The 18609-nt window shown below is 46.3% G+C and overlaps 2 protein-coding genes across 4 annotated transcripts; one reads left to right on the top strand and one right to left on the bottom strand.

The window, feature by feature from the left end:
* The first annotated feature begins 544 nt into the window (after positions 1–544).
* On the top strand, positions 545–1943 carry dharma. The gene is made up of 3 exons (XM_035155339.2): positions 545–965; positions 1074–1285; positions 1745–1943. Exons 1-3 carry the CDS (start codon positions 545–547, stop codon positions 1811–1813), a joined length of 702 nt encoding a protein of 233 aa, XP_035011230.2. The 3' UTR covers positions 1814–1943.
* Positions 1944–2680: 737 nt separating this feature from the next.
* Positions 2681–18159, bottom strand: clip3 (CAP-GLY domain containing linker protein 3). Of its 3 annotated transcripts, XM_047339697.1 has the most exons (15): positions 18026–18159; positions 14093–14490; positions 13145–13284; positions 12259–12352; positions 11071–11232; positions 10872–10990; positions 10271–10507; positions 9372–9422; positions 9053–9188; positions 8642–8794; positions 8431–8562; positions 8216–8339; positions 8067–8134; positions 7765–7837; positions 2681–6609 (listed from the first exon to the last, which is right to left on the bottom strand). In XM_047339697.1, exons 2-15 carry the CDS (start codon positions 14469–14471, stop codon positions 6555–6557), a joined length of 1923 nt encoding a protein of 640 aa, XP_047195653.1. In that variant the 5' UTR covers positions 14472–14490; positions 18026–18159; the 3' UTR covers positions 2681–6554. The 3 variants fall into 3 exon arrangements, with proteins under 3 accessions (XP_047195653.1, XP_047195654.1, XP_035009462.1); XM_047339698.1 differs by lacking the exon at positions 9372–9422; XM_035153571.2 differs by lacking the exons at positions 2681–6609; positions 7765–7837; positions 8067–8134 and having other exon boundaries at positions 8212–8339.
* Between the last annotated feature and the right edge of the window lie 450 nt (positions 18160–18609).

Here is an 18609-nt window from a genome sequence, read left to right as displayed (position 1 = left end):
AACATCAGGTGTTAATATTAAAATGTACTTTTGACATGAATGTACTGAATAAACAGGGTAAGTGACAGATTACTTTGACATGTAATCACTTACTGAAAACAAATGGTAACATAATCTATTATATTATTATGAATCTAATAATCTAATAAACCAATCTGAATACCTTTGACACAACGTGTGTGATGTGTGTTCTTAAATAGTCATATTTCAAAGAGTAATAATGTAATCCTTTACAATTCTATTTTATTTTTAATTAACATTCTATTAAACAGTTTTTCAGCTGGAAGCAGGACTGACTATAGTTACATATCTTTTGTAATGTGGTGTTATAAACCTGATTACATGTAATCTATTACTACCCAACTCTGTGAACAACAACAAAGACATTGATCATTAAAATGAAAGGAACCTGGAACTCAGAGCAGAGACACACTTCTGATGCAAAGTGAAATCGAGTCTGAATTGAGCTTGTTTGTCTGTTTTGAACTTTTTGAAGTTCAAAGAGGTCAGAGGTCGTTTGCATAGTAACGAGGCGTCAGGTGTGATGGAGCCAGCAGACCTTATAGGTGGGCCCCTGAGGGCCCCTCTCACTCAGCTCCGACCTGGAACCATGGAGGGAAGCACAGTGTCCGACTTCAGCATCGAGCGCATCCTGTCCCCGCAGCTCGGACGCAGACCTCCGGTGAAGGACTTCTCTCCGGGCCGGTTCCCCCAGGGCGTCGCGGCCGGGGGCCTGTGTCCGGGCCCCGGGGGCCTGTGTCCGGGCCCCGGGGGCCTGTGTCCGGGCCCCGGGGGCCTGTGTCCGGGCCCCGGGAGCCTGCAGCCTCCAGCTCCGGTACCGGCCTCAGGCTGCCTGCAGTTCGGAGGGATGAGCTTCGGGGACACGTTTTATTACGGATCTGGATTCAGCAGATTTTATCCAAACTCCGGAGTGCTGGTTCACTTCAGCAGCAGCGAGTCCGCAGGTGAGAAGGTTTCATTAGTTCTGAACTTTATTTTAATATGAAACAGAACTTGTGTCTTTATTCTCTCTTCCTCTTGAATTAAATCTTATTTTCTCTTCTTTATTACAGTGGATGCTCAGCCGTTGCCTGGTTACCACGGGCACCCTCACTCCAGCGTGCCCGCGCAGCCGCCGCCGCGCCAGAAGGCCCGGATGAGGACGGTGTTCACCGATACTCAGACCAAACACCTGGAGGCGCTGTTCGAGACCAGCGACTACCCGGCGGTGGAGGCGCGCGCCGGGGTGGCGAGGAGCACGGGACTGAGCGAGGAGACGATCCGGGTGAGTGTCGCGCGTGCATGTGGACCTAACTTTGAGGGTTTCTTCTTTTATTTTGAGATTTAAGTTGAAGTTATAAGAAAAACTAAAATGTCTAAAACTTCATTATATGTCAACTTCAACCTTAAAAGCTCGTTTGAAGCAGATCCAAGTAAAAATCCAGACCTGGTGAATTTAAAAGTGGTTTCATAACATCTGCTGATGGATGTTCTAGTTTGAAGATGGATTTATTTACATTTACTTTGTATTTGTTTGACAGATATATTCGTTTAACTGAGAACATTTATTTAATAAAAAAGACTTGAATTAATACAATTGAAAAGAAAAAGTCATTTCCCATGTAGGAGTCGGTTGTGATTCAATAAAACAGGATGTATTTTGCTGCTTCACATTAATTTGTTTGTTCTGTTCACACTGAACTTTGAAGAACTTCAAACTAAAACTCTTCCGTCTTGTTTCCAGGTTTGGTTTAAGAACCGCAGAGCCCGAAGGAAGAGGCAGCGCAGCGGGTCAAAGGTCAAATCCCCTTAACCCTGCATCGAGGCCGAGAAGAAGCTCTTCACCTCCTACACCTGAACCCTGAGGTCAAACTCACCCTGCACCAGTGCCCTGCAGGGGGCGCTGTCCTCACGTCCCCAGGGGTCAAAGGTCAGCTGACCCGTCCTGCTCATGGAGGCTCCAGCAGGAGAAGCAGTTCCTGGATTATTCTGTTAAAACCATAAACTGGTTGAGACAAAGCTGCTCTGACCGAACTGTCAGTGAACACAACATTTGTATTGTGATGATGCATTCAGGTGCTGCTTGGATAATCAGACGTCCTGAACCCTGAGGACATTTGGCGACGAGAGCGATTCATAGTTTTCTAGTGTGAAATTAATTTGTATTTTTATGTAATTTATTGAAATCAGTGTATTAAAGATATCGTGTGTTTTGGACACGAGCATCATTTGTAACCTTGAGTTGTTCATTAAAAATTAAATTTAGATTTAACGATTGGATTCAGTCTGTTTCTAGTCTTTATTCATTTACTTTATTAGTTTCAGAAACATGATTTATAATGAGCTGCATGTGATCTAAGATCTGACCACTAGGTGTCAGTATTAAAGGTTTTAAAGGCTTGACAACAGTGATTGTGTGTTTATCTAAATACTGAATAATCATTCTGAGCTGTTTTGAATTTAGTTTTATGCTTCTTTATATTAATTCAGAATATTTCAAACTAATATTTTCCAACAGTGAACATTTGTACCAAATTATGTTGGAATCTTCAACCACAATTTATTTTAAAGTAGAAAAAACTGTTTAGTAAACATGGACCAGACTTCATGATCATAAATGTGAAATCATAAATCATTTTCTATTTAAAAACCTGTGAGTAAAAGCACTGGACATGAGAGGTAGAAAAACAACATCAAATTCTTTATTATATTCATACAGTTGTCACTGTTATTATTAGAAGCATTTTCATGCTGATGAGAAGATACACGACGAAAAAACCCAGAAAATACTGACGGGGGCGGGGGAGAGAGCATGCAGTGAGTGGTGATAGGACGAGGACGTTCGATGCTCGTTCTCTCCTGTTTCCTCTTTAACGTCCGTCAGCTCCACACACACTTTGAAAACAGGAGTGACTCACACACACACTCTCTCACACACACACACACACGCTACAAAACCGGAGAACAAAAAGTACACTTAGTGAAGTTATCAAAAAATAGGCTATATACTGTTTATTCTGAAGACGTGTTAAGATAAAACAACCAGTTACTGGGTTCGTTACGATGAGAATGAGTTCCACGTTGTATTCTCAGACACGCACACCCATTGGTTACAGAGGATTTAAAGGACCACTGGTTCTGAAGGTTGGAGCTCGTTGGCGAATGTTTGATTTCCCTCCGTCCAGGCAGCCGCGAGTTTCACTCCAGACGAACAACGTGACCAGTGGGAAAGAGGCGCTAGTCGCACATCCTTCAAATAAAGCCGCCGAAATAAGATTGACAGTTTGACGCTGATTTTCGTATCCATAAACAGGAAGTGAAGGTTGCCTGGAAACAACCAAGTTTCCGTCAAAGCTAAAAAGCTCAAATGAAGTTTCCGGAGAAGAGTCAGAGGAGACGTGATTTAAGAAACAGTGGTTTTTACTCAAAGAGCTAAAACTGGCAAAGCCACGATCGTCCTTTAAATGAAACAAACGAAGAGAAAATATGAGGGAAGTTTGCGTAATATTTCGTCTGTAGTAAGTTGAATAATCAGTGAGTCACTAGTGACCAGAGAAAGCTCCACATTTACACAGTGAGAATGACTTTACTGTACATTTACTGTACAAAGACAAACCAGCGGTGTGGTCCACTAACGTTCACCGTGACGGAGTCGGCAGATCCTCGGTCTGTGGAGCTTCAGCATTAAACAACGAGCTGCAGTGAGAATGATCAACAGACGTTCACTTCAGCTCTCGGGCTCTTCTGTCCGGCTCTGGGGGAAAGAAGCACGAACACAGGAAGGTAAATCTGTGCGTCATCTGAATATCGTGTTAACGCCACGTCAGGATTCTCACATCTTTTAAAAACTTAACCTCCAGGACGTGTTCTGGACAGTTTCAGCGACGCAGAAAGAACGTCATCGATTCAGGATGGTTTCAGAAAAGGGCCTAAAAATAAACTTTAATCCTGACTTCACTCAGACTGAAGTTAATCTTAGGTTCAGTCAACTTTCTAAACTCCAGGCTTTCAAAGTCAAATGCTCAAATCAGCTGTGACTTTCAGTTTGAGAGAAAGATTTCACCTAAAACCACGCGTTCGCACACAAACAGCCCGAACCCTGCTTGTGCTGGGATGTTCTCTGCTTCTGCTCAGGTTTACTGCACAGTAGAGTGCAAGAGCAGAGAGAAAGTCAGAGAGCACCCAAGCACACAGCTTGAGCACAAGCAGGAACTATGTGAGTGCTAGCGTGAAGTGGTTTGGAGTGAAAGCATTAGAAAATCTAAAGTGAAATCAATAAGTTCTGCTCTCAAACTGAAAGCAAAGAGGAATAAATCCCAGAAGCTTCACCTCCTTTCTGAATCAAGCTAGAATGTGTTGGGACATCACACAACAACGTGCTGGATGTTTCCAGGGCAGATTGTAGTTGTCAGGACATCTGAATAAAAAAAGGATGGGAACCCTCCATTAACTGTTCATCTAAACGTCATCATTCATTCCCCTGCACGTTCTGACCTGTGGTGAACCAGGTCGGACGCACCGTGACATGAGGTTTGACCACATCAGCAGCTGGAATCGTCTGAATGTTGTTTTGAGCGTCTCGCCCTCGAGTGTGAGCGTGTTCATCTCTCCGTGCTCGTGTGCTTGCAGAGTGTAAAGAGACATTAACACAGGAACCAGGTTACATATTGTTACATATTGCTGTTTTCAGAGAGTTTAACATGAAGCGCACACAGGTTCAGGTTAACGTGTGTTTTTGTTTTCGTCTTTTCGCAAATGCTCACATTCACAGAAAGTAGACAAGTCCTATTTGAATGGAGAGAGAGGGATGAGGGGGAGGAAAACGTTTTCACGAAATCGTGGAGACTGGAGAGATTTACATTTCTGTGGTGGGAAATTAAAAACAAGAAGATGAGCGTGTGACGAGATGTACGGATGATTATCGTCGACAAAGATTAACTCCAACGTGATTAAAAGTTGTTTTAAAACATTTTAAGTTTAAAGAGATTTGTTGTCAGATGCAAACGACGACAACACAAACATTAATATTTCGCTTCACAGCGCTGAAAACACTTTGATTTCACCATTTGGGATTTTTGTATTTCATCATTTTGGGTTTGTTAGCAGTTTTGGTTAATGCCAGATTATAATCGCAGCTGTTTATCAGATTTCTATAATACTCTGACTATATAGACTAATATTGGTACTATATAATTAAAATGACAGTTATTCTATGTGATGATGCGACATCGACAGTATTTCATCCATCAAAGACTAAAACTGAGTCTGAGGGGAAAAGACGAGTGTTGAGATTTGCAAAGTGCAACGACCACAACTTAAAGCTGCACTTTAACTTTAACATGCGACGTTACATCAAATGTATGGTAAAATGACGCTTTATTAATGTGTGAGATATTTCATAGAGATCATGAACCACATCTGAACTTAGGACTGTTACACGTGAAAGATTAAAACAATAGAACTGACTGTGATAAATAATCAGTCAGTCGCTGATAAACCCTGTTTCCAGTTTGACATGTGAGATCAAAGCATGAGGATGATTTCAGAGGATCCATCGTCTGGCTCCGTTAAATCACCGATGAACTTCGTACGGAGCCACAATCTGACAACCAGACGTAAAGAGTCTCCGTCAAACTGGTCCCACGGGATCGAGACAGCGTCGACACGACAGAGACAACGGTCGGTGTGAAGCTCTACGTCCACACGACAACGCGTCATTTCAAACTGAAACAACCTCTGAGTGTTTCGTCTCCGTGTCAGTTTTAATCTCCGTCCACACTAAGACTCCTCAAAACGCATATCACATGACCACTCACGTGCACGGGCATGCATGTGCCATGTAAATAGTTGTATCATAGTAAAATACAGAATGTGACTGAACAGCAGCTGTTAGCAAAGACACAGGGTCAGTGACGCCTTTCAAACTTCAGCAGCGTTTACAAACTCCTCAGTTTTCGCGTCTCTCAGACTCCGGAGTCGTGCGGACGTCAGACGACTCTGCAGCAGAGCTGACGAGTTTTTAAACGTAAATATATTCGTGTGGATGAAGCCTTACGAAGCAGAAGCCAAATCAAAAAACAACCCAACACTAAACGTTTTCCACACAAGTATCCAAACATTTTGAGCTATCGGTGTTTGGAAACTTTAAAATGATTCCATTAAGTGTTCGGTACCAAGAGAACATCTGGAACTCGAAATTCATCTGGCACTCGATTCAAAATTTGGCAAGACCCAAAACTAGAAGCAGCAAAAAGGAAACATTGAGCAGCACAAACTAATGTTGAGTTCACTGCAGATTAATAAATGAATAAAGGAACATGCAGAAAATACCAAACGGGACGATGAGACGACGAGTCAAAGAATAAACTGCTGAGCAGAGCGGTTCTGATAAGATACAAGGCACTATAGATGTTGCTATAGAACGGCTAAATTAGAAGGAGAGTCAGAGGGAAGAGGTTTCACTGTGAGCGGGACTGACGACAGCGAGGAGACTCCAGGAGGACGGCGAGAGACAAAGATGGAGAGAAGAGACGGCGGAGGGACAGGGGGCGTGGTTAGGACTGCATCTCAGCACGCAGCATCCACGGAAACCAACAGCAGAACAGCAACCTGCAGGAGGAGGAAGAGGAGGAGGGAGGGGAGGAGGGAGAGGGAGGAGGAAGAGAGGAGGAGGAGGGGGAGGAAGAGAGGGAGGAAGAGAGGGAGGAGGAAGAGAAGAGGAGGAGGAAGAGAGGGAGGAGGAAGAAGAGGAGGGAGGAAGAGAGGGAGGAAGAGAGGGAGGAAGAGGAGGAGGAAGAAGAGGAGGGAGGAAGAGGGGAGGAAGAGGAGAGGAGGAGGAAGAAGAGAGGGAGGAAGAGGGGGAGGAAGAGGAGGAGGAGAGGAGAGAGGAGGAAGAGAGGGAGGAGGAAGAGAAGAGGAGGAGGACGATAGGGAGGAGGGAGGAAGATGAGGGAGGAAGAGAGGAGGAAGAGAGGGAGGAGGAAGAGAGGGAGGAGGAAGAGAGGAGAGGAAGAGAGGAGGGAGGGAGGAAGAGAGGGAGGAAGAGAGGGAGGAGGAAGGGAGGGAGGAGAGAGGGAGGAGGAAGAGAGGAGGGAGGGAGGGAGAAGAGGGGAGGAGGAAGAGGAGGAGGAGGAAGAGAGGGAGAAGGAGGGAGGAAGAGAGGAGGAGGAAGAGAAGAGGAAAGAGAGAGAGGAGGAGGAGGAAGAGAGGGAGAGGGAGAGGGAGGAAGAGAGGGAGGAGGAAGAGAAGAGGAGGGAGGAAGAGGAGAAGAGGAGGGAGGAAGAGAGGGAGAAGAGAGGAGGAGGAAGAGAGGAAGAGGAAGAGAGGAGGAAGAGGAGGAGGAGGAGGAAGAGAGGAGGAAGAGAGGGAGGAGGAAGGGAGGGAGGAGGGAGGAAGAGAGGGAGGAGGAAGAGAGGGAGGAGGAAGAGAGGGAGGAAGAGAGGGAGGAGGAAGAGAAGAGGAGGGAGGAAGAGGGGGAGGAGGGGAAGAGAAGAGGAGGAGGAAGAGGAAAGGAGAAGAGAGGAGCGAAGCAAAGAAGAGGGAGAAGGAAGGAAGAGAAGAGGCGGGAGGAAGAGGAGTTGAGGAGGAAAAGGAAAAAGAAGAGAAGTAGAAGAAGAAGAATATAGAGAAGAAGTCAGAGTTAAATCCACTGGTAACACGGTAAATCTGTTGTTGTTGTTGTTGTTGTTGTTGTTGTTGTTGTTGTTGTTGTCGTCGTCGTGACACAGTGTCGTTGACAAACCTCCTGTTCCTCTGAACACTAACCTGGATATGGAGCTTTCAGAGGTCAGGTCTTTAGGAGAACGCATCGTGTTGAAGTTACGCTTCGGCTGCGATACTGCAGGACGCAAACAGACACACACACACACACACACACACACACACACACAGAGACACACACACACACACACACACACACACACACACACACACACACACACACACACACACACACACACACACACACACACACACACACACAGACAGAGTGTTAATGACTGATTCACCGCTGGTTGTCATGTGACTGATAAGAACCAATCAGGAGTCTGGATGTGACAGATACTCACTGGTGACCTGGTGGACTTTCTTCACCAGGGAGCTGTCGGTGTGCGAGCCGTCTTTAGGACCTCCGATTCTGACAACACAACAACAACAGTTACTGACAACTGCAAACAAAGAAGATTGTTGTTTACATGCCCCCCTGCTCAGGTCTTACCTCTGGACACGGGAGGGCGGAGCAAACACGCCATATTTGGGCAGGCAGCTGTAGTAACGGACTCCGAACACCGAGCCGTCGTGTTTTCCTGTCGGCTGATCCAGCTCCACGCCGAACCAGTAACCTGCAGGAACACAGCAGCGCCGGTCACATCCCCCCTCCACGTTACCATGGTAACAAGCCCATGGAGAGTAGAACAGAAAACCTGCACCGACCTGGAGCAAAGTCCGTTTTGCCGTAGAAGCGGACGATGCCGTGTTTCTGTCCTGCCACGAGAACCTGATCCCCAACCTCCACGTTCATGCCCTCCGGGTCCAGACTGGCCACGGACGACTTCTTCCTCTGGGCTGCGGGCGCACAGAAAACACAACCATGACACACTGACAACAGCCTGGTCTGTTCCCTCTTGATACGAGACCACGTTACCTTTCGCTCTCTCCTTTTCCTTCTTCTCCCTCTTGGTCTTTCCAGCGAGGCGCGAGGCCAGGTCCATGCGGGGGGTCCGGGGGGTGGAGGTGACGGAGGAAGGCGTCTGCTCCACCACAGCCTTGGAAATCTTTGACACCGGCGCAAAAATCCCTGCGACACAGAAGAGACAGAGTCAGTGACACAGGTCGTCATGTGAACTGCTTCTATCTGGGTGAATAGTGACTCCGGTGGGACTCGAACCCACAACCCTTTAATCACTTCCTCAGTGCTGATACTAGAATGCTTGATGCTGATGCTAAAGGTCCAATGCCACATGTTCACCATTCTATCTTTAATCCCGTGTGCTCTATACTTTACAATCCCAACAAAGGTGAATTTGCTCGAAGGCACTGCGGCAGTTGCTGTTACCTAGTTTCGGAGGGCAGATGAAGTAGCGGACGCCGCCCACGCTGCCGTCGTTCTTTCCCTCGGGCTCGTCGAGCTCCACGCCGACCCACTGACCACTGGCAAACTCGGTCGTACCACAGAACCTCAGAGTTCCAGTCTGCGAGACACGGAGAGACAGAGTTAGAGGTCAGAGGTGAAAGCTGAGACCCTGCAGCTGGTTAGGTTGCATGGAGGCAGATAATCTGTGATGAGGGGGAGGACACGTGAACACTTAATGTGTGACAGGGGGGAAACATGTGGTCAGTCCGTTAGTCTACGGTCCAGTCAGAGCCGAACAGACCTGTCTGACGTCTGCAGCCGGGACGTCGTCTCTGCTCTGGTCTCTCTGGAGCTACACAGTAAGAACACACTGTTCAGAGCTCACAGCCGTCAATCTGTCCTGCAGCCTCAGATATCACAGCTCAGCTACTGCTGACGGCTCAACACACGTGCACTGAGCATGCACGTGCTGGCGTACACATTGAGGGATGCACTGGTCTCCTCCACAGGTAAACAGTTGGTTCTTTGTGAAATACAGAATGAACTGAACAGCCGCCGGTGGCAAAGACGACATGTTGTGTTTCACTTCTTCCTGAAGGAGGTCATGTGACAGGGGCCTGACCAATCAGCAAAGGCGGCGCTGTGACTGAAAAGACCCAATCACAAGAGGTCGTGAGAGTCTGCGTCATCTGTTTTCAAACTAAAACGCAGCCCTGGAGTTTTCAAACTAAAACTCAGCCCTGGCCTTTTCAAACTAAAGCGGGTCCAGCAGTGTCTTCAGACTCTGGACGTCCGGTGTGTCTGCAGCAGAGTTGTGGATTAAATGTTGTCGTGTCTGGAAGTGGACAGGAACCCGTGTTCTGCTTCAGCACATTTCAAAACGGGCTTAAACTTCTTGATGAAGGACAACCCCCCCACCCCCTCGGTCCCTACACCCCCCACCTGAACTGCTGTTCCAATGGTACGTCTCATTTAACAGTGAAGATTAATGTAAAATAGTTATAGAAGATTGTCATGCTCTTATTTAATGATGTTCTATTTGTTTTGGTTTCATTTGACTCTTCATTCAGGATTATTCATTATTTATAATCACATTTAACGACAACTGTTGGTTCCTGTCATTTCAGTTTGGTCCGTGTTTCTGTTCTGAGACTGAAACTGAGGAGGCTCTGACTCTTAAAAACCACCGGTGCCTCTGACCTTCATGTCCTCCAGCACCACGCGCTCCCCCAGCTTCAGCCCCAGGGACGACAGCATCAGGTTTCCCGGGATGTTGTCGTAGTTGGGCAGCGTGGCTCTGGGCAGGTTGCAGCTCAGAGGGACGGCGTCCAGCAGCAGCTGGCTCAGCTCCTTGGCCACCATGGCAGCCTCGGCCTTGTCCAGACTCATGTCCATCGGGTCGGGCACCACCTCTGCTGGAACCTGGCCCTTATCATTCTGCAGGGACACGAGAAGGAGGGGACGTTTTCTTTAGCGAGGTTAAATAATCAATCTGCACAAAAACAGGTTTGATGGAAAGTCTGGAGCAAAAGTAGAAAAAGGTGCCAAAACAAAGATTGGTCGTGAACAAAGTTTCCATACGATCTGTAATGTTGAGCCATGAAATCATGTTAAACCTCCTTTATCTCAGATGTTAACGCTCCAACAAGGAACTTTTCATTTTCTTTGATTTTGGCGCCTCTGGATAAAAAACATTTTTGTGCATTTGCTTTGGAAGGAGTGAAAAAAGACACGTGTGGTGAGTTCAGGTCAAACACCATGATGATGTCACATGAAGGGCAAACGATGATGGAAACGTTACCCGGACAGAGGGGTCGGCTCCGTGCTCCAGCAGACACTTCACTGCACCCAGACAGAGGTTGGAGGCAGCGATGTGGAGAGCTGTCCCGTAGTGGAAGTCACTGCACGTCGAGTTCATCACTGTGGAGAGAGGAGACTTTGATATTACTACCCAACGTGTGTGTGTGTGTGTGTAGGAGTGTGTTTAAGTGTGTGTGTACCTCTGGGTTTGGCGGATTTGAGCAGGACTCGGATCAGTTCTGGGACGTCGAAGTAAGCAGCGTAGTGCAGCGCGTTCATGTTGGTCCAGCGACTCCTCAGACTCACGTCGGCGCCCAAAGAGATCAGCTGACTGCTGAGACGCAGCGCTGCCGCCGGGTCGCCTGCACACACAAAGAGGGAAGGTTAAACCGAGAGGAGCGCCGGCGTTTGTCCCGGAGCCTCTGGACCCTGACTGCAGAAGCCCCTCTGGGTTTCAGCCGGGCCGAGGATCAGAGCACGGTGTCGTGCAGACTGTTTCTTAGTTGATAAGAATTAGACTGTAATATAATGTCACATATATGTATACGTAGTTTAGTTTTCTAAACCTGGTTAAATCTGCTAAATCCATATTACCACGTTTCTTTCAAAACAACGTTTGTGTTCTTTTGAAATCGAGACAGAAAAGACCAAACTGATCAAGAAGCTGCGAGTGTCTACGTCATCTCTGGTTCTGCTCGTCCACACTGAGTTTTCAAACTGAAACGGGACCAGCAGCGTTTACAAACTTCTCCATGTTAGAGGCTCTAAAACTCGGGAGTGGTGTGGACGCCAGATGTATCCGTAGTTAAAGTCTCTCACTTCGCTCTCTGGCCAAATAAGCGAATTCAGCCGGGTGACACGTTTCCATCACGGCTGATCAGAGCCGATAGAAAACCTACTGCAGAGTCACTTGACCCGGGAGTGAAGTGTTGCAGACAACAGTCAGATGTTTTTTGACCAGTGGAAAAGAGTAAAAAGAGGTCCCAGTAACACGCCCACGACCGGAGACCTCGGGCCGACGCAGGGTCGAGGGCTGTTTCCTGTTTCCCTTCTTTGCACAGAGGATAAACTGGCCCTGGTTGTTTGAAGGACAAGAAGTTTCCTTTAAGATTCAAACACAATTTAAAGCTTCATCATTAACGGTTCAAAAGTAATTGAATGTTTTGCTGCGTTGATGCTACGCTGAGTGTTTGAGGGTTGAACTGGATATTTGAGGAACGGCGTGTGAATCCCTCTGATGGATCAGTTCATGGACCAAATCATTTTGGGGTTTGGTCTTTTTAATAATAATAATAATAATAATTATGAGAAAACATTAACTATGTTCAGAATCATCTTCTAACCGTTAGCCACAGTGCCGCTAAATAAACTAAAACAAAGAATCTTACCCACTCCATGTGCTCCGGCCTTACAGCTGTAGTGAAGCAGCGTCATGTCAGTCAAACCATCGCGGTCGTTCACATGACAACCACGCTTCAGGATCTGAGGTCAGAGAAGAAATAACAGTTTCTGTGCAGATGAACACGCGTGAACAACACTTCCTGTCGGTGTTAACATGTGAGCTGCCATCTCCTGACGTGACGATCACACGGACATGAACCTGACGCTCGTCACAGAGGCACAAAAATATAAAAATACTAAATGAGAAATGATGTTTCTGAGTTAGTTCAAACAGTTTGTACCAAATTCTAAAGGATTTAGGGAACATAATGTGTTGTCTAATGTCAACAACTTGTTCTCTGCTCGTTGTTCAGTCTGAGTCACTTCACTATTTACTTCCTCCAGCTGAGTCATGATAGAGTCTCTCTCTCTCTCTCTCTCTCTCTCTCTCTGTCTCTCTCTCTCTCTCTCTCTCCTTCTCTCTCTCTCTCTCTCTCTCTCTCTCTCTCTCTCTCTCTCTCTCTCTGTCTCTCTCTCTCTCTCTCTCTCTCTCCTCTCTCTCTCTCTCTCTCTCTCTCTCTCTCTGTCTCTCTCTCTCTCTCTCTCTCTCTCTCTCTCTCTCTCTCTCTCTCTCTCTCTCTCTCTCTCTCTCTCTCTCTCTGCACCACTTTCTCTGCTCACGTCCATGCAGCCATTTTAACTGGGTCATTATCACAATGTCCAGTAACTGTATATAAAGACCATCAGTGACTGAATGTGTGTGTGTGTGTGTGTGTGTGTGTGTGTGTGTGTGTGTGTCCCCAGAGGTTGAATCTGGGTCAGGATTCAGACTCAGGAACAGTTGAAGACTTTGATCTACTGGATGTTAGTGCGAAGGTATTTGTGAATTCTAACCTCGTTGCCGATGATGTCGATCTTGTGCTGCACTTGGGGAACCCACTGACGCACGATGGCGAACAGCTCTGGGATGGTGGTCTGAGGATCCGTGAGGATCTCATAGCAGGCTGGGTCGTTGGGGTCGAAGAAGGTGAAGGCTAGAGACAGAGGAATGAATGGAACGTCAAACCCCAAAGAAAGACCAAGAAGAGAGCAAGAGGAGAAAGAGAGAAAGAAATTGGACAGAAAAAGAACAAAGACGAATCACGACAGTAAGTCACATCTCATCTGTCTCTGTAACTGAAATCAGCTCCACGTCAATCTATGCTTCAGCCACATGGTCAACAGCTCAGGAGCCCTTCAGTCGACGAGCTCTGGGTGATCGAGAGAACGAGGGCGAGAATACAAGCGGCTGGAACGAGTCCTACCTCGACGACCTGAGCCCGGATAAGCAGAGGCAGTTTGTTAATTATATTGAACCTTAGTTTAAGGCTTAAAATGATTAAATGTAACTGTAAAATAAATAAATAAATTAGCTTTCAGTGCCACAGTTTGACGGGAGAGAAAGGTTCATGTCAGGCTGCTGAGCTGGAACACACACACACACACACACACACACAACACACACACAGACACACACACGAGTGTATAATGGAGTGGAGTTGGTCTGATGAATACCAACGAGCCTGTAACCGACAGGAAGTGTTAGCGACGCTTTGTGTTCACCGCTGGTAGTCGAGTCATGTGACTGATGAGAACCAATCAGGAAGAGAACGTCTGCGTCATCGTTTACAAACATCTCAGTTTGTGTTCAGACTCAAACACAAACCCAGAGTTTTCAAACTAAAACGAGACTACGAAGGAATTGAGCGTCTGTAACAGCAGCAGCAGCGATGTGTTTAAACTACAGTATCAGTGCGGATGGAGTGTGGTGGTGGAAGGACAGTGTGTGTTGACGTGGCGTACTGTAGTCGGTGGGCAGCGGGGCCTGTGCGGAGGAGTGCACCATGGCTCGGCGCCGTGGCTCGTGAACCGGACTCTGGTACTCGGACACTGACAGCGGCTCGGGCTCGGGCTCGGCCTCCTGACCGGCCGGTGGATCCTCCTCTTGCTCCCTCTCCTCTCTTTCCTCCTGCTCCTCCTCCTGCTCGCCATCCTCCTCATCGTCCACCACTGCACGCTCCCCCTCCTGCGCATATTCCTCCTCCCCGTCTCCGTCCTCTTCTTCCTCCTCCTCCTCTTCGGTTAGAGCCTCCTCTTCCTCTTTCTGGAACCTCCCCTCCTCCTGCTCCTCCCGATCGTGCCTCTCCTTTTCCTGCACCTCCAGGTTCTCCTCTTTAGTCATGATGACGCTGCAGCTGGGCCTGGCGGAGAAGAAGCAGGACACTGTCAAAATGTCAAATCCTTTTTATCTGATGTTTTAGTTTCATTAAACAGAAAACAATGCTTCTTTAATAAAATATATATTAACAGGGACTTTGTATGTTTACACATTTATGCTGAAGATAAACCAGGTGGGATGAACTCAAAGTTTCATAACTTCACTCTGCACACAAACAATAACAAGTGACAGAATATTGTAGAAGAGCTTGAGGACGACTCACTAATGATGAGGAACAATTCTGAAGTATCAACACAGGACAACACAACATTACAAACACACAACAGAGACTGAGCTGCTATTTTAAATTTGAACTGATCAGATCCTCTCTCTCCACCTCAAGGATTCATGGGCCCAGATTCAACCTCGTCTGCAGCGTCTCGGTGCTGCTCCCTGTTTTCTTTATCACCACACGAGCACTATGTTGAGCTGTGTGTGTGTGTGTGTGTGTGTGTGTGTGTGTGTGTGTGTGTGTGTGTGTGTGTGTGTGTGTGTGTGTGTGTGTGTGTGTTGTGTGTGTAAGTGTGAGTGAGTGAGAGAAACGAGCTAATGGAGCCACTGCATCATACTGATAATGCCGGTGGCTAAAAGGAGCTAATGCTAACGCTCCCTGTCCATCATTAGCTGCTGATGGGTCCGACTGGATTAAATCTACTTTCCACTTTAGCAAATGGACAAGACGCTGACATCCATCCAGCAGCCGCTCCCTCCATCACAAACCATCCATCTTCTCCTGTGCTACCAGATGGATGGAGGGGAGGAAGGAAGGAAGGAAGAGGGGAAGGAAGTAAGGAAATATACAGAGTCATTTACATCCTTCCATGTTTCCTGAAATAAAAGGTTTAATATTGAAATGAAAGTAAACTGGACGTGATCCTGTGGCTGCTTCTGTCGTCAGCATCAGTCAAACGGTTTTAAATAGACCATCAGTGAATCACCGTGGATCAAACCACAGATCAACTAACTACTCGCCAAAGCTCGCCGCATCAATATCTGGTGTGTTCATCATTTCATTCATTTCTACAAATAAACAAATGAACCACAAAGTCGACCACTCCCTACACCTGTAATCATAAATACAGACATGGGTATAAAGGCAAATACTGCTCTGGTTGAATGAAACATTAGCATCACATGTTCTAATCCAACTATTGATCAAAGTTTTAAAGTTTTAATCTGAAGCAGCGTTTGTCCGTCTGCAGCTACAAGCTGAACCATTCCAAACTAAAATTCAGTTTACTGATGGGAAATGTAACGTATAGCTACTAAAAACCAGACTGTCGTGATCATGTGACAACACGCGTGTCCTCCTCCCCCCGTGCGACTCTCGGTTTTCTGTGAGGTCTCATCTGGATGATTCCTGCCCGAAGAGAGCAGCAGCCTGGACGAGAATAAACCCAGGACTCGGCCGGGGCCACTGTAGGTGACACAACACGGCTGTTTGAGTCCGGGTGAAACCACGTGAGAGAGGAGCAGAATTATCTTAACGAATCTACCTGAAAAACATCAAATAAAACGCATGTGGATTTCTCCTGCTGCTGCTCTGTGACACCGACGCTGCATGTTCGTGTTGATCACCTCCACAGAGGAGGTGATGGGTTCATAGCTGTTTGTCTGTTTGTTTGTTTGTCAGCAGGATTACACAAAACCACTGAACAGATGTTAAATATACTCGGTGGAGGGATGGAACATTATTAAATATAAATACTTCATGGATCATGATGAAGACAATTAGACATATTAAGAGGACTGATGATTATGAGTGTGTGGAATTTGGTGCAGATTCAAACAAAAATCACGATTTAGCAGATTTGTCACTTGGGCCTTTGCACAGTCATCTTTTTGGTTTTAGGCTTTATGGTCTGTTTGACTCTAAATGATCATAATTCACTAAATGAACATCAGCTGTTTGAAGAAGACTTGAAACTAGAGACTGAGACAGAAACTCCTGAATGTTTACTGACGTTATAAAGTGAGAAGTAGAGTCACTTTCTATAGACTTCTATAGAAACTACCAGAGGAGTCGCCCCCTGCTGGTCACTACACAGAAGACAGGTTTCAGGGAACATTGGCTTCACTTCCTGGACCCAGAGTCTACGTCTGTTCTTATAAAGACTCTATGATTCGAACATGGCCGACTGAAAGCCTGGACAAAAAAATACATCTTCAATCTATGAACATATCAATCACCCCCTGTATGATTGGCTGATAAAAAAAACACAGTAAGGCCACATTCATATCATATATTGTAATTTAATTAAGACGATCTGTGACCACACAAGCGTCATGTGATACGTCATGACAGAAAACACCCAGCAAGAGGTCATGAGCGTACGTCACTGTTTACAAACTTCTCTGTTTCTGCTCGTCCAGACTAAAACACAGACCCAGAGTTTTCTAACTAGAACGTGAGCAGCAGCGTTTAGGAACTCCTCTCTGGACGTCACGTGTCTGTAGCAGAGACGTGGATCAGAGGTTGTCACGTCTGGAAGATGACAGGACCAGTGTTCTGCTTAAGAACACTTCAAAAGGGTCTAAATGTAATTTCAGGTTCTTGATGAAAGACCACGTCCCCTCAATCCTCTCTGAATCTCTGTGTATGTGAGTTTTCAAACTAGAGCGCAGTCGTGGGGATGTCGGGTTAGTGGCCTCACTCACCCGATCATAATAATGATTCATAAATGTTCATTAAATTAGAGTGAACATAGTTATTCATGTTTCACATCAATCTTTATTTTGATAATCTAAATAATTCTTATAGTCAGTATGTTTACAGTGACCTTGTGTTGAATCGGTATCATCAGTCCTATCTCACACACACACACACACACACACACACACACACACACACACACACACTGATGGTTTGTTGTCTTTATGTGTAGATGAGGGTTTATTTGTGTTATTAACACACAGTGATGGTACCAGCAGGTTGTGAGAGGAAGAGGAGGAGGCCATGGCAGCATCTTCCTCCTCCTCCTCCTCCTCCTCCTCCTCCATCATCCAGCCTCCATTTTACAACAAACCAAATCCGAGAAACAAAACACCGCAGACAATCCTCCAACCACCGCGTCCATCATCAAACCCTCCAGTGAAACCAGACATCTTCTGTTCCGATGAAGCGACAGAGCAGAAACCTCACAGGATCAAACTGGGTCTGACGTGAATGTGCGTAGTGAAGGAAAAACGCCCCGCTGACAAACAATGAACACACGCGCACACGCAACAAACAGACACGAAGGCGAGAATAATGAATTCATGTGAATATCTAACACGTAGAAACAGCGGGTTTTAAACCAGCTGACTCTGAAGGTCAGTTCGTATGAAACAGGTTTATTCCACATTGGTTTTAACTGCGCCCCTCTCTCCATCTTTCTCTCCATCATTCTCCTCCATCTTTCTCCACCATCCTCTTCTCTCTATCGCCACCCCCACCCCCATCTGCATCCTCACCACCCACAGCATCCTCATCATCACGTTCATCTCCATCAGAGAAATAACACACGCTGGTATTTTACCTGAAAAACAAGCTGCTGGTTGTTCAGTGTTGATCCGCTTCTCTCGTGTGATCCACACAACTGACTGGCTCCCTCTACCGTTCTCTCTCTCTCTCTCTCTCTCTCTCTCTCTCTCTACCCCCCTCTCCCTCTACCGTCTCTCTCTCTCTCTCTCTCTCTCTCTCTCTCCTCTCTCTCTCTCTCTCTCCCCTCCTCTCTCTCTCTCTCTCTCTCTACCCCCCCTCTCTCTCTCTACCCCTCTCTCTCTCTCTACTGAGAAATAATATTTATTCTGAAAATGTGTCTGCTTAGTCCCACATCAAAGGGCAGGTCAGGTTGTTCTGCCCCTACTTTGCAAAATGTCCTAAATTTTATCTTATGCAAACTGTCCATTTTATTATTATGATTGGCCAGGATTGCCACCAGTGGATGTGGAGTATTCATTATCACATATATTATATAATAGCAGATTTAATAAAAAGGTCTTCACTCCCACATACCTAGTTGGCCCTGTTACTCCACTGACAGTCATATTCGGACTGTACATACACTGCACATTCTTGTTTTTACACTGTATATATAAGTTTTTATTCCATTCATATTTT

This window comes from Hippoglossus stenolepis, chromosome 4 (assembly GCF_022539355.2).
Source record: "Hippoglossus stenolepis isolate QCI-W04-F060 chromosome 4, HSTE1.2, whole genome shotgun sequence".
Lineage (NCBI taxonomy): Eukaryota > Metazoa > Chordata > Actinopteri > Pleuronectiformes > Pleuronectidae > Hippoglossus > Hippoglossus stenolepis.
This window is presented reverse-complemented; position numbering and strand designations above follow the sequence as displayed.

Excerpts from the sequence above, each read along its gene's own strand:
- clip3 (XM_047339697.1), bottom strand. The coding sequence starts at position 14,471 with ATGACTAAAGAGGAGAACCTGGAGGTGCAGGAAAAGGAGAGGCACGAT. Across the intron at positions 8,340-8,430 it reads CAAAACGGACTTTGCTCCAG|GTTACTGGTTCGGCGTGGAG; the intron begins GTCGGTGCAGGT and ends GTGTTCCTGCAG. Across the intron at positions 7,838-8,066 it reads GAAAGTCCACCAGGTCACCA|TATCGCAGCCGAAGCGTAAC; the intron begins GTGAGTATCTGT and ends TGCGTCCTGCAG.
- dharma (XM_035155339.2), top strand. The coding sequence starts at position 545 with ATGGAGCCAGCAGACCTTATAGGTGGGCCCCTGAGGGCCCCTCTCACT. Across the intron at positions 966-1,073 it reads CAGCAGCAGCGAGTCCGCAG|TGGATGCTCAGCCGTTGCCT; the intron begins GTGAGAAGGTTT and ends TCTTTATTACAG. Across the intron at positions 1,286-1,744 it reads TGAGCGAGGAGACGATCCGG|GTTTGGTTTAAGAACCGCAG; the intron begins GTGAGTGTCGCG and ends TCTTGTTTCCAG.